Source organism: Macrosteles quadrilineatus, unplaced genomic scaffold, assembly GCF_028750875.1.
Source record: "Macrosteles quadrilineatus isolate MER2022 unplaced genomic scaffold, UCM_ALF_1.0 Scaffold_2__2_contigs__length_208266976, whole genome shotgun sequence".
NCBI lineage: Eukaryota > Metazoa > Arthropoda > Insecta > Hemiptera > Cicadellidae > Macrosteles > Macrosteles quadrilineatus.
Window position 1 is genome coordinate 44,615,198 of NW_026542595.1, and position 15,908 is coordinate 44,631,105.

Genomic DNA, 15,908 nt, shown 5'->3' on the forward strand with positions numbered 1-15,908 from the left:
AATTCAACCATAGATAAAACATTCAACTTTGTGCTCTATACTTTTTTTTACTATACATACAGTTTATAAATCAGGTAAAAAGTATACATGAATTAAATGTGCTTGTTTTTTTCCTTCCGTCATGCGTGTGCTAGTTCCTGTTCCTGATAGGCAAGTCAGCTCAGCTGTTTTTGACACTGGAGCAACGGGACCCGTATAACGAACATATGTTTCGTTGGAGGTTAGTTTTTCAATTTATTCAATTCCAGTGTTGTTTCGTTTTCCGTCTGCTCTGCTGCAACAACAAACGAACCATGAAATCACTTCTCAGGAGGAGAAAGCTCTAACTTAAATAAAATTCTGTTCAGGTAAAGTTGATAATGATAACTATAATTATAATTAATTTAGTAAGTACTATATTATTAAAGAAAAAATTGCATCAGTATTCCAGTGATAATTTATTATAACGGTTGCCCTGTTTCTGTTAGACATGAATTTTAACCTAACAATAAGGATACAATTATAATTTAGGCATCCCTCGATATTTCACATTCATTAACTATTTTATTTCTCCATCTTTCGTATGATACCACTATCACAACTTTGCCTTTTTGTATAGTTTTAGGTAATTTTTGATTGTAGGCCTACACTCCAATCATCATCAGATCCAATACATTTAAGTGAGTCATATACATTTTTTGTACACAATCAAAGTCAATCCTTGAACGGTAGCCTACTAGATCCAATATTGAGCAGAGCATGTTTTAGTTCAGTGATTTGCTCACACACAATGCATTTTAATAAGTTATGTAAGTTAGAAGGGACCAATTTTTAGGCTAAGTTGCATCTTAACTTACCGGTACATCTGAAATCGGCTATTTCCAGCTATTCCAGTTGAGGTTTCTTTACCATAGGTTCAGACAACCATCTGACTTAGGCAGCACAATTTCAAATTGAAAAATACAAAAGGTCACGTAAACTTCTGTCACAAAATATACAGTAGGGAGCCTAACTTACTAGCAGAGAAATGAAATGAAATGAAATGAAAAATCATTTATTTATACAGGCAAAGTTAGGGCCACATGGCCCTTTCTTACAGTTAACCTGTACTTTAAAACATAATATAAATATTTTAACATAAATATTTTAGCAGAGTACCCGTCCTTCGAGGTTGACACATATTTGTCAAGGGCTTATTGCTGTAATACCCTTGCTTAACTTAGCGTTCACAACACAGTGAGAACACGGAAAATTGGGTCCTTAAAATTTACACTGTACAAAATAGTAACCGGTACACATCCGCCTGCCATTAATTTTGGGGACAAAATTCAATTACCACTACCGTCACCTCTAAGTTAATTGTCAAACTTTTTTTCATTTTTTAGTGAATTTCCCATATAAGGAATAAGCTATTACTGTAGGTCTCATGGTAGCCTAAGTAAAAACCATCAGATTTTGAAGTACGGTAATTTGGTTATAAAAACATGTAAACATGTGACGTTTATTCTAACGAGTTTCCAAACCAGCAAGAGTGGACTATGAGAACAGGGTTTGATGGGATAACAGTTGGTTTTCCTATTTTAGACCCACATAACATAAATTTTGCTATCTTGTCCAAACCATTTTCTAAAGCATTAAGAAACAAATAAGTTAGGTTAAGTTAGTATTAGTAAAGCACTATTGTCAGTGTCAAATGGTTACAGAGAAAATAAAATAAACTGTTTAAATTATAAATTCTCAAGTTATTCTTATAGAGAACTAGCTGAGTAGGGCCTACTCGTCCTGTGTAAGGAGTTGGCGTTTAAGTATAAAATGCGTATTGCAGTTATACTTATGCTTTGCGTAACTTGCGATGGGAGAGGACTCAGTTTAAGACAATTTGGTTCTTTTAATTTACGGTATGCTATAGTATAGCACATCCTAAGTTACCATGTAGCGTTAATGTTTAACTACTGCACCTAAAAAATAAAAAAAGTGAAATTCTCATAAACAAAATTAATAGTGCTGCACCATGGTGGTAAACCTTAATACCTTTGTAATGCTATTTTAATATCATAGAACCAACTTGTGTAGTTTAAACGGCTGACAAAATTCCTTTATTCCTTTAAAATATGAATACTCATAAGGTTAACATGGGAAAATCCAGAGCAACTGGGGCGGAGCCCGAAAGGATTTTTGAGATAAGAATATGTCTATATTGTGAGCTATCATAACACCAAATTTCAGCCCAATCCGACCAGTATTTTTTGCATTTACTTGTCACAAATATCTATCCATACCGGTACATCCAAACTTTCTCACTTATAACATCAGTCGCATATTTATAGGGGTTTCATGATAAAACTTTAGTTTAATGTTCTAACTAATACATATAACTATCAATATTTGATCTTATGCATACTCCTGAGAGCATGTGTAACATTATTAACCGTAAGTTTAATTTTCACAGCAGCTCCATTGGCAGTCGCTTGAGGCCAGTGGCCAGTTGGACTTTCATGATGGACTTGTCAACTCCTGAAGAGGAAGACTTTCCTGGTAGATTGCTACATCAGGTCTGTACCAACAATTCTCACAATGGCTTAACAATTTCAATTATAGAATAAATCAACTGTATGGATAACAGCTACTTTAAGCCCTTTGTAATATTAACAAAGAACGTTTTTTGGCTTTTCTGGCTTAGCTAAAACCTTCTCTTTATACAATAGGCTTGAATTAAGATAGGCCTACACTTAAGTTTTTGACTAGCCTACTACTTTTATTAAAACCATTTCATACTAAACACACCATGTGAATGCACAATAACTGGAAATGTGAGCTTCTTAAAAGTGATATACTTACTGATAAAACCAGTAAACCCTACTGTATTCAGTTGTTTACGATATTCAATATCCATTACAGAACATACTCCCCATCGTTCACACTATTATTTTTTGTATCGGTAGTGTTTGTTGTACTACCATTAAAAGAAGTTAAGTTCTGTATTTATTTTAGAAAGTAAGCTGTGATTAACTCACAGCCATTCCAGCCATTTCTGTATAAAATAATAGAACAATACTGTGTCACAAAAAAACTGTGAATTTAAGCTCAATTAGTGAATTTCCCATATTAGTCCAGGACCTGACTAGGGTTCTGTGTGCATGTCGTGTATAGAGAATTTTGCTTTTGCATTTCAATATAGGTGTATTAGGAAGTGTTTTCCACTCGGGTGTCAAGTTCGCACCTGGTACGTTTTCGAGCTATGACGTCATCAAGATGGCGGCTCGGCAATTTTTAAATGCGTATATTTCGCAAACCGTTTAACGGATCGGGATGATTCTTTTTTTGTTTGAAAGATATTTTTACAAGCAATCTTTTTTGTATTTACATATTTGTTGTAAACTTAATATTTACCGCACAATATTGAAAAACGTCGTTTTTATTGTTATTATATTTATTGTTATGCTTATAACTTCTTAACCGCTGATAAAATCAAATACCACCCATTGCAAAAGTTGCAGATAATTCTATACCCTTTCCAATGATATCAAACAATATGTGATTAGACCTAAAAACATAGACCCACAATATTAATAAATGTACATTTAATTGTTGTTTTTATTTTACTTTTGCTTATAACTTTTTGACAAATAGTAGGTTAACAACAAAAGTGTAAATACAAAAAAGATAGGCTTAAAAAATATCTTACAAACAAAAAAAGAATCATCCCGGTTCGTTAACCAGTATGCGAAATATACGCATTTGAAGAATTGTTCCAGCCGCAATATTTTTTGGACTTTCTACCATGTTAAGTGTTAGTTAACGGTTTATTTAATCTCTTGGCTTTAGTTTTAGTTTCAAACATTAATTGTTTGGTATCGATGGAAAGGGCATAAAATTATCTAAAACTTTTGTAATAGGTAGTTATTTCATTCTATAAGCGTTTAACAAGTTATGAGGAAAAATTCAAAAACAATGATATTAAAAACCACGTTTTTTAATATAGTGAGATAAATATTACGTTGACAACAAAAGTGTAAATACAAAAAACATTTCCTGTAAAATTATCTTTCAAACAAAAAAAGAATCATCCCGATCCATTAAACGGTATGCGAAATATACGCATTTAAAATTTGCCCTAGCCGCCATTTTGATGACGTCATAGCTGGAAAACGTAACAGGCGCGGACTTGACACCCGAGTGGAAAACACTTCCTAAGACACCTATATTGAAATGCAAAAGCAAAATTCTCTATACACGACATGCACACAGAACCCTAGTCATGTCCAGGACTGAATCTTTCCCGGACCGTACACCACTTTCAGTGTTTTTTTACGGTTTATTCAATCTCTTTGCTTTATTTTTAGGTCTAATCACATATTGTTTGATATCATTGGAAAGGGTATAGAATTATCTGCAACTTTTGCAATGGGTGGTATTTGATTTTATCAGCGGTTAAGAAGTTATAAGCATAACAATAAATATAATAACAATAAAAACGACGTTTTTCAATATTGTGCGGTAAATATTAAGTTTACAACAAATATGTAAATACAAAAAAGATTGCTTGTAAAAATATCTTTCAAACAAAAAAAGAATCATCCCGATCCGTTAAACGGTTTGCGAAATATACGCATTTAAAAATTGCCGAGCCGCCATCTTGATGACGTCATAGCTCGAAAACGTACCAGGTGCGAACTTGACACCCGAGTGGAAAACACTTCCTAATACACCTATATTGAAATGCAAAAGCAAAATTCTCTATACACGACATGCACACAGAATCCTAGTCAGGTCCTGGACTATATAGAGAATAAACTATTACTGTAGGTTTCATGGTAAGACCTAGACCCGGGACCGATTTACTTTTTAGTTTTATGTCTCCAGAGGCCAAAAAAACCATCTGTTCAATTTCATATATTTGGCCTGAATATACTAGTTTGAAAAATATATGTCCATTAGCACAATAACTCAAGCAAAAATCACCCAATCTTGATGAAATTTGGTACCGTACAAACGTGTTGGCTTAACTTACATTTATTTGAACAAGTTTCAGAACCAGCATGATCAGACCATGGGAACGGGGTTTTATAGGAGAAGAGGTTTTTTTTATTTCAAAACTCTAAAACATAAAATTTCCAAATTTTTCTTCATACTATCTTGTAGAGCTTAAAAAACAAATAATTTAGTATTTTGGAGTGTTAGTGTACGGTTGTTGGCTACGGAGAAAATTAATTTTTTTTTTTTTAATTCCTATGTTATTCTTATGGGTACCTAATCACTAAATTATTGTAGTTTACTTGTTTATGGATATATTTGTTAATCAAACTTGGCAAATTTATTTAATTTATACTATAAGCTATTACTATTTCACAAGAAAAAAACACCATTACCCTCTCTATAACTACAAACCTAGACCTACTTGTTAAATTTAATGTTTAAAATGTGAAAATCAAATCAAGTAAATGAAAATTCGCTTAGTCTGCAGGATTGCTGTAGCAGGGTTATTTAATACTTCTCTCATTATTATAAAATACACATTTTATGTCTTTTTTGTGTGTAAATTTGCAATGCAATTTTATTACACAATTATTAGGAACAAATTAGTTCCTCTAAAACAATTACAGTTGGCATCATGATAAGGTTTAGAACGGATTCTTTTCTAAAGGAACAGGTTTTAAAATTAAATCAAATGAATAATTAATTAGAAACATTACCGTTGTTTACTTACAGATGGTTCTTTAGGTGAACCATTCAGATGAATCACTGAGAGTGCCCCTTTTATAAATATAGTTGATAACACAGTGATAACTTGCGGACTCACGTGACCTTGTTTACAGACCAGCTCTGTTGGCAACATGTCTAATGAGATTCAGTTTAGTTGAAACAAACAGGTAGGCAACAGTCAAACAAACCAATGAAAACCAACTCATAGGTTTTAATAATCAGTGGTATTTTTTATTTTATTTGACTACAATAGCTTGTTTGAATGGCTTATGATTTCCAGATCCATGAAGTAAGTCATATTAAACCTAGTTTTTGTCTAGTTGAAAATTGAGACTGAGCTTTAATCATTCTTTGATGAAAACTATTATTGATATTTGGTTTTTATTAGAACTGTTTAAGTAGGGTACTCTTCTGAATTTCATATAAATTCATTTTCATTTAAAATGTAATTACTAATGATTAAATAGAAAAGAAAGAATATTATTTTAAATATCAACCTAAATTACTTGGATTGGTTTTGAAAATTATTGCTTGCTCATAGAGATTAGGTCTACATTCAGGTTATGCTAAACACCCAAATAAGCTTATATCCAAAACTATAAATTTGACAAAAAACAACATATTTTATACAATACACATTTACACAGATGCTCTATGGCAAACACAGTTTTGATATTCAGTGAAATTATGTTGTGATTAATCATACACGGAGGTGTAATCTCCAACACTTGTAAGATCAGCCTAGACTGAAGAGTTCACCATAGCAGCAAGGGTGCCGCTGATTAATATGAGCAAACCTCTATCTTGTTCCAGGAACCAGGGTAACGGTCATCACCTGTAAACTGTTTATATAAAATGCTTGTTTCTATAAAAAAAAAATGTTTTTGGGCTTTCTTAAAGCTATAATTCCCTTTCAAATACATTCTCATTATACTTACTTGTCTCTGCAATCTGTATGTGATGTTTAACTAGCCTAATCAAAACAATGTATAACACTGATGATACTATAATTTACCCTAAAAATGTAACATTTTAAATAATAAATTATGTAGGTGCAAAGGTAGCCCTGTTTGTTGTTTATAATTATCAAATAGCTTTCACCAGTCACTTGTTGCAACTGGAATAAGCTTTTACTGTAGTTCTTATTTTTGTCGATTTACTGTGTTTCCACACTGACAATAGTCACAGACAATAGCTCAACATTGTCCTATCAGGCTCCCATCCTCATACAAACAGAACTTATTAATTATTGATATTCAACTTTAGTTATTAAATGATTTGGTTCTTTTGGTTATGTATTACACCTCAGTTATTTTTTTACTAAAAATAAACCACACTGATTTTGGGACACTTTAAGTTATCCAACACAAAAAAAACTTTTTAAATTTTGTGTTACCACCCACGAGCCATGCCTTCCTTCCAAACCACATTAAGAGGTGATAAAAATATCATAACATATGATTGGATGGGTTGCAGGCAGCTCTGTGGGACAATGCAGAATTGTTGGAGGACTTGTTTAGAGGAGATCAATCTTTCCACATCAACAGCCAGGACTCATTGTTACTATTGTTAGACAAGGTATATATCTGATGATTGGATGGGTTGCAGGCAGCTCTGTGGGACAATGCGGAGTTGTTGGAGGACTTGTTGAGAGGAGATCAATCTTTCCATATCAACAGCCAGGACTCATTGTTACTATTGTTAGACAAGGTATATATATCTGATGATTGGATGGGTTGCAGGCAGCTCTGTGGGACAATGCGGAGTTGTTGGAGGACTTGTTGGGAGGAGATCAATCTTTCCATATCAACAGCCAGGACTCATTGTTGTTACTGTTGTTAGACAAGGTATATATCTGATGATTGGATGGGTTGCAGGCAGCTTTGTGGGACAATGCAGAGTTGTTGGAGGACTTGTTGAGAGGAGATTAATCTTTCCATATCAACAGCCAGGACTCATTGTTGTTACTGTTGTTAGACAAGGTATATATCTGATGATTGGATGGGTTGCAGGCAGCTCTGTGGGACAATGCAGAGTTGTTGGAGGACTTGTTGAGAGGAGATCAATCTTTCCATATCAACAGCCAGGACTCATTGTTGTTACTGTTGTTAGACAAGGTATATATCTGATGATTGGATGGGTTGCAGGCAGCTCTGTGGGACAATGCAGAGTTGTTGGAGGACTTGTTGAGAGGAGATCAATCTTTCCATATCAACAGCCAGGACTCATTGTTGTTACTGTTGTTAGACAAGGTATATATCTGATGATTGGATGGGTTGCAGGCAGCTTTTTGGGACAATGCAGAGTTGTTGGAGGACTTGTTGAGAGGAGATTAATCTTTCCATATCAACAGCCAGGACTCATTGTTGTTACTGTTGTTAGACAAGGTATATATCTGATGATTGGATGGGTTGCAGGCAGCTCTGTGGGACAATGCAGAGTTGTTGGAGGACTTGTTGAGAGGAGATCAATCCGTCCACATTAACAGCCAGGACTCATGGGGACGCACAGCCTTACATGCAGCAGCCACTACAGAAAACTCCCGTTGTTTGAGAGTCCTCTTGCAAGCAGGAGGTATGATACTTATATTTAATTTTTTTAGTTTATTAGGAAAATTAGAATAGATATGATAATTTAAATATTTTTGACCTGTTTGTCCTTTTCTAGTGGATATGATTTTATATGAAGACCAATTCGAACTTCATGCTCCATTTTACTACTAACCTCTTTTTAAGTATATTATTTAAAAAACCACTTTACAGTTTTTAAGAAGGATTTTATCCTCTCCAATAACATTATATTTTGTATTTTTACTCTGACAAGGCAGATATATAGGCCTAATTAATAATTATGTGTATTTTAAGATTAAGAGAATCAATAAGATAGCAGCTTTGTCAAGGGCAAATATCAGCTAGTTCTGTAGCCAGAACCATTTACTAAAATTCCTGAATCTTTTTGCTCATGTTGGATGTCTTAGCAAATATTCTTTTATAATATTCTTTTATTTTATGAAAAATAAAGTGAATAAAGTTAGTACAACACAGTAGAACTCCAACTATCCAAACTCCACCTATCTGTATAGCTAATTCTCTGAATCCCCTACAGAAAGAATATAAAAACTTAAAACTACAGTAATAAGAATTGTTGAAGCTTGAAGCCGTGATCAAGGCTAAATCCAGGTCTCACAACTGCCCAGAAGCTCTCATAAGCCCCGTGTACACGTAGCTAGTTTACTAGCAGCTAGTATTCGCTGCTAGCACTAGCTGGGCACACTAGCGCGAAAATTCCCATCTACACGTGGCTAGTTATTAGTGCTTATTATTAACGCTAGTCATGTAGAAGTGAAGTGTTCATTGGTCGCAATAGTCATTTCAGTTTAGCACAAAATGTCTTCTGTTCCCTTAAATCGAAATATTTTGAGACAAATTTTAAGAATTGGTGTACAAGAGTTGTGTGAACATGAACTTAATAAAAAGAGTCGATCTGTGTGGGTTCGAAAGTGGATTAAGAGGCGAGAACTTCTTGGTGCGTCCAATTCTATTTTAAGAGAACTGGCATTGGAAGACCCTACAGAGTATTTTAAGTTTTTGAGAATGAATGCTTTAAAGTTTGAAGAGCTGTTGGAAGTAATCACTCCACTGATTAAGAAAAATTATACTGTTATGAGAGAGGCTATAACGCCAAAAACTAAACTTCAAATAACTCTGAGGTATTTGGCAACAGGAGATTAATTTCCTTCTTTACAATACACAAACTGGCCACAACACACAACCACAACAACACACACAACAACAAACTGATCACCGGCGTGTGGCGAGTGGCGATTAGCACTAGCAGAAGTGCAAATGCCCCGCTAGTACCGCGCTAGTTCGCTAGCGCTAGTGGTCACGTGACCACCCCCTCCATTTATTAGCGCTAGTAATATCAAACATGTTCAAAACGACTAGCAGCGAGTAAAATGCTAGCGCGCTAGTAATTTTTTACGCTAGTAGACTGTTTACACGGAGCGAATTTACTAGCGCTAATCAACTAGCTGCTAGTACTAGCCTCGTGTACACGGGGCTATACACACAGTTTGAGATGTAAAGTTCCCAGATGTTAGAGGTTATGTTTGGAACTTAAAAGAGCTCAATGCAATAAAGAAAATTGAGTATCTGAGGCTATATTATGCATCTTTTTAACTTTAAAATATTGGAATGATTTTTTAAATATTAGATGCTTCATTGATGGAAAGGTCAAATGATAGTTAACAAATTATTTATGTTTGATTTATAGCCTAATAATATGTTACTGTAAATTAGTTCATTGTAATTTTGGTTTAAAATTTGGCTAAACTCCAATGCAACTGTATACGCACTTATGTTTATTTACAACAAAATGGAAATAATCTTTAACTTCTCTTTTCAGCTAATCCAAACATTCCATGTGGACCAAGAGGTGATAGTCGGGTGAGTAAAAATAATTAAATATCTAGACGGCCTTAGCAAAACACAATGCATGCGACAAACTAGTATATATAGAACACTCTGTGAAAATTGACATTTGCTAAAGCTTGCATTGTTTTGAATAAATTCTAAAACTAATACAACTACTCTAATAATACTTTCCTAAATTGTTAATATCAGTATTACATCAACCACTTAGTCATCTTTAAGTTTTAGCCGGGGGGCCGTTTGTAGGGGTAATTATGGGGGTTATGGTATGGTACCGGGAAGGGAATTCGGGTAATCAGGAGGGAATAAACAGGGTAATGCTAATAGGTTAGGAATAGGTGTGTCTGGACCAAACTTAATTTAAGCGTGCTGAATCTAATACCAATAAAATTAGGAAGATTGCTGGGGACCAGAGGGACGGAGACCTTTTACCCAGATCAGAACACTTGACTATCCAGTTTTGATTTGCACTAATTGAACTAAATATTTAAGTATTAACCTATCCTTCCAACTATGAACTGAACTTGGATAATTACTTACTAATATTGATGAGTGAGTGAAATAATATGTAAATTGAATACTGAATGGTAATATGTATGAATTTGATTGATAATTGCTAAGCTACATTCTGGGAACATGTGGATTAGTTTTTCATGTTTGAAAAGGTTGGTTGCAGAAGGCAACCAACCGACTGAGTTCTGATTTCCTACATTTCAATGGTCGGGTGAGCCAGAAAGGCTCCCCGCTTGTTACCTGACTTAGCCAACCATAATTGGTACTTATATCTATCTACATAACTAAACTAATTGTAACTTATCAGTTTCGGGTCACGGTCCTAGAAATTGGTTCTTGTTTCGTTTCAAGATGCCGAAGTTGAAGAGGGAAATCAGCCAAGACGGGGGACAAGAGTAGGAAGGTGGGGATAGAGCGTTGATGCAGTCGCGGCAGGCAACGAGATAGTCATGCAGCCCGGCTTCGCGAAATGCACACACTATATAAAATATAGCGTGTCGCTATGCGTCACAAAGGATCAGACCAACATTCATGATTTTTTGCAATCGTTATAGAGGTAGACATTGCTAGATTTCTGTCCCCCCTTATTGGAAATTTTTTGTGAATTCTTTCTCAACTTAGCATTTTTGAAAGCTCAAAAACAATGTAAAAATTATTATAAAAAATGCAGATGACACGACTCTTTTACTACCAAACAAGCCACCACAAACTCTACATGTAAAAGTACTATATTTAACTGGCAAGGCACTCCAATGCTCACTTTAAAATGATTCGACTATACATCCTTCTAAAACAACCCAGATAAATTTTTATCAGAAAATGGGAAAAATCCTGAAACTCCACATATTTTAGTTTAAGCAAACAAAACTGCTTTGAGGATTTATGCTGACCTGTCATGGACCAATCATATTCATGAACTAACCAGGAAGCTCTCATTGGGAAGACACGCAGTAAAGAGGATGATGTGGATTGAAGGAATAGAATCAGCTAAGGCAGCGCAATATGCCATGGTGGAATCACACATTAGGTACAGGCTGATTTGTTGAGGTAGCACCTCTGACAACAACCTCAATAAAATCCTGGTGGCTCAGAAAAAGACTTTTAGGATACTCTCTGGCCTCGATTCCTCAGTAAGCTGTAGCCTTTAAACCCCTCAAAGATTTAACAATTCCAGCACTCTATGTTCATGAAGTAGCAATGTAAACAAGCAAGCTAAATCCTCCTAGGAATCAGGATTTTCACAACACCATACTAGAGAAGCTAGAGACTACAGCCTTCCCATCCTCCTCACCACACAATTCAGTAAGAAACCATCGTATAGGCCTATTAGCTGCAAAATTTCTAATTCCCTCACACTGCACATAAAAACCTATCAGGAAAAAACTGAAAAAGAACTTTGCAACTTTCACTTGTAAATCAATTGGTGCACTCAATCAAGTAGTTTTTTTGCCAAACAAGATAATAGAAAACCAAAGAAACTACCTCAATAATCGTTGTAAACCAAGATCAATTTTATATTCTTTATCGTAATTTTCAATAGTATTTTAAATCAGAGGAATGATACAAGACCAAGAGGGCAAAGTACAGATGATAATGCCACCAACACAACACTGAAAGTATGATGCCAGTCAGCTACTTGCTCGAATGTGATTATGTGTGTAGAACAGGCCTGTTTCTTTAAAAAAAAACCGTTTATGTATATGTGTATATCGCGTGTGACAGTTTATGTTATGTCTATTAATGACACCATAAAGGCGGAACGACTGATGATGGCACAGAGATGCTGAAACCACCATAACATTTGTTACACTACTAGGAGCTGATTGACAAAGGTAATTCTATTTATTTAATGATTTAGTCAAAGAAAAAAGTCCAAAAAAAAGGAAAAAGTACAACGTATCTAAGCCTAAAAAAAATGTAATGTAAATATAATGTATTTAATATGAATTTTAATTTTTTACTTTGTAGAATAATTAAATTTAGGTAACGAGAAAAAAATGAGTCAGGTTTATTAATTTCCCAAAACAGATCTTGTAAATTGTAGTATTTTTGTTGACAGACAGCACTGCATGTAAGCGCAGAGCATGGGTTTGTGGGTAACGTGATGGTGCTGCTGGCTCACAACGCAGACATGCTAGCACGGGACTCTACTGGTCTGACACCGCTCGACATTGCAGAGAAGGGTGAACACGCAGAGTGTATGCAGGTCCTCAAACAGGCAGCCGGTGAGTGCAGATGTCTGGAACATTGATTTGTGAGTCTCATAGTAGATCGTATGACAGGTGTGTCAACTCGATAATACAGTAGACCTGATACTTAAGACTTCAGATAATCTGATTATCCAAAAAGTAATGTTTCTAAATCTTTCCGATATTTACTTGTGAATGTGCAATGTTCCTGGCTAAATCTGTTAAATATTTCTTGAGTAACCTCCTTCAGATACAAATGAAGAAACTCAAACGATACTTTTTTTGTAAAAGTGTTATGTGCATGTTAGAGTGATCAGTAAATTTACTGTACTCCAGCTGATTTTACTGTGCTTCAGCTGACTTTACCAAACTCCAGCTGATTTTACTCTTTACTGTACTCCAGCTGAAATTACTGACGGTCGCTTTCTATAAACAATGACTTTCTCGTGTACAAAGAATACAGAATCCAGCTTCTTAATGTTTTTAGTGTGGTGGAAAAAAATCATAGCATTTAAGACAATTCTATAGATTGCTATAAAAAGATATAAAATTATTTATCTTTTTGTGAATGTACATTTTACATAATATACTTTTGATTTTTTTAAATGCCAAGAAGTTTTACGTATTCTGAAATTATAGTTACTATAAGGTATAAGGTATCACAAAAATGTTCACCTACTGGAGCAAGCTATTCTAGTGAAAGCATCTGAATATGTTGCACAACTGACAAGTTAAACAGTGTATGCGTAAAGGGATCTTGGGTTTTGTTCTATGGTGTTTTGTCTCTCATAAATCTCAACTAAATTTGAATGGACCTTTGCCAGACATTGTAAAAACATCTAGAGACATCTATTTGATAATGTCTTGATGTGTTCGATGCAGTGTGTGTCCAGGGCCAGATTTAGCATTTTGGCGCTAAGTTGGTTCGGTTAAAGTTACTTTCCCTCAAATTGTTATTAAAAAACTATCAGGCATAATTCCTTTAATACCACTCCACGATGCAATGAAAGTTTTATCATTGCAAGTTTTTGGAAGAATTTACTTGGCTCTGGCCTTAACAAAATGCCATCTTAAACACTTATTAATTTTATGTATTTAATAGTAAGTTCACGTTTGTGGGATAGAGACAAAGCAATCTGATTAACCCACAGAGCATTCCAGCAAAAAAACCATGGCCATTGATGCTGCCACAGTGGTTTCAAATCTCAGACCAAAAACATGAACCCCATACATTACGTAATACCATAGATTAAACATACTTCCTTAAGGCCTTTTCACACCGGCATACTGGACGTGCTACAGAAACTACCAAAACGTCCACTTGTTCGTTTGCAGTCAGACAAGTAACACCCTCACTCGTTTCTAGCGTATTGATGTTAAGTGCATTTGTTACCTGTGTATATACAGTATGTCTCATCCACAAGTTCCTTGGTGTGAGCCTGGGTTTTCTGTGCCATGGATTAATGAACAGAGTGATAGTGATAGTGATGATGACCTAATGTTGTTATACTTGGTTACGAAAAGGAGCAAGTGGGTCATCCCAGATAACAGGATGATTACGAACTTCTTCAATTAACGCTTCCATGGTACACCAGCAGCGCCAAACACTAGGAACACCAAACAACAGCAACAAACACAGCAGACCCAACGATGTGCAGACCATGTGGCGGCCGAGCAACAATTTATCTATAAATTATAAACCACGTAGAATGTACTTACAATGGGTAATCAGGGTAATCTTTTTTAGTTTTTTCATGGGTAATATCACAGCCACCTCTAATACAAGGCCGCGGCGAGCAAAAAGTGGCAACGTCGCATCTTGGTCTTGGCGTGCGGTCGTCTTACCATTACAGTGACTGGAAGAGTCGCGTGCCGACGTACTTATTCGCGTTTATATTACCCTTAATCATTAGTAATGACATTGAAATTGCTACTGCATCGAGCCAGATAGATGTGTTGTGCCTGGGTGCAAGAGTAATTACGAAAGCTCGATTAAAACTAAAGGATACACGCAGTGTTTTAAAATTCCAAGTGATTCGGTGCGTAAGCAACCGTGGATTAGTGCTATTCCTCGGTCAGATTGGACACCTTCAAACAATTACCGTGTCTGCATGAAACATTTTCACAAAGATGACCTTAGTTTTGTGGAAAAATACAAGAATAAAGATGGTGATTGGTACGAATATAGACACGAGAAGCCAGTTTTAGGTGAGAATGCCGTACCTAGACTGTTTCCCAATTTACCTTAGTATCTTGATATACAAAAAACAACAAGGAGAAAGACTCCTGAAGAAAGAAGACAAGAGGAAGGCAACAGGATGAAGAAATTTGACTAGCAAAAGTAAGGGACTTTACTTCATTTTGCAACAATTAAGGCTGTATATTTAGCACATAATTAATAAATAAATAATTATAATAAATTAACGTGTATTATTTGCGTCATTTTGCACATTATAATGAATATGGAAAGCCATACGAAGGCCTAGCTTCTGAGATCGTGTCCACAATGGCAAACGTATTGCTAAATAGTTATTCAAAGAAAATAAACTATTCAGTCAGTAGGCCTTCAAACAAGAAAAGAAAACTTAAAATTTTGTCGTAGCTATCTAGACTTTTGGTTCGTCAGGTATGTTAAAACAATAATATGAATATTTAAAATTGAAAATAATTTATTTTAACAATCCAAGATATTTTTTTTATTTTACTCTTTCATTTGTAATTGGAAGTTTTACAAGACATTTTCACATGCATTGCAATTATTACAATACGATAAATAGGCATACAAGCAAACAGACATTATGTTTGTATTTTAGTACGAAAAGCACTATTATATGCGAGACGTAGGAATTGGCTAACTCAGGAACTCGCTAACTCGGTCGTGTGTCGGAACTGGCTAACTCTGGAACTGGCTAACCGGCTCAGTCAGGAATTGGCTAACTCTGGAACCCGCTAACTGGCTCAGTCAGGAATTGGCTAACTCTGGAACCCGCTAACTCGATTTTGTCTCGCGGCGGAATTCGCTAACTCTGGAAGTCGCTAACCCGGCCGCGCCCACTGCACGGAGCGTTGCCAACCTTGTACGACAAAATAA

General features: G+C 35.3%; 1 protein-coding gene and 1 long non-coding RNA gene across 2 annotated transcripts in view; both read left to right on the top strand.

Annotated features, from left to right (window-relative positions):
* The first annotated feature begins 205 nt into the window (after nucleotides 1–205).
* Nucleotides 206–7,240, top strand: LOC128985725 (uncharacterized). The gene is made up of 3 exons (XR_008490066.1): nucleotides 206–347; nucleotides 2,429–2,531; nucleotides 7,159–7,240. It is a non-coding gene; the product is annotated as an uncharacterized LOC128985725 (long non-coding RNA).
* A 31-nt stretch (nucleotides 7,241–7,271) lies between these two features.
* LOC128984127 (leucine-rich repeat serine/threonine-protein kinase 1-like) overlaps nucleotides 7,272–15,908 on the top strand; it is a 105,443-nt gene continuing 96,806 nt past the window's right edge. The window contains exons 1-7 of the mRNA XM_054403413.1: nucleotides 7,272–7,382; nucleotides 7,425–7,529; nucleotides 7,695–7,799; nucleotides 7,830–7,934; nucleotides 8,100–8,256; nucleotides 10,090–10,130; nucleotides 12,688–12,853. Coding sequence (XP_054259388.1) covers nucleotides 7,272–7,382; nucleotides 7,425–7,529; nucleotides 7,695–7,799; nucleotides 7,830–7,934; nucleotides 8,100–8,256; nucleotides 10,090–10,130; nucleotides 12,688–12,853 — 790 coding nt within the window. The remainder of the gene's footprint in view (nucleotides 7,383–7,424; nucleotides 7,530–7,694; nucleotides 7,800–7,829; nucleotides 7,935–8,099; nucleotides 8,257–10,089; nucleotides 10,131–12,687; nucleotides 12,854–15,908) is intronic.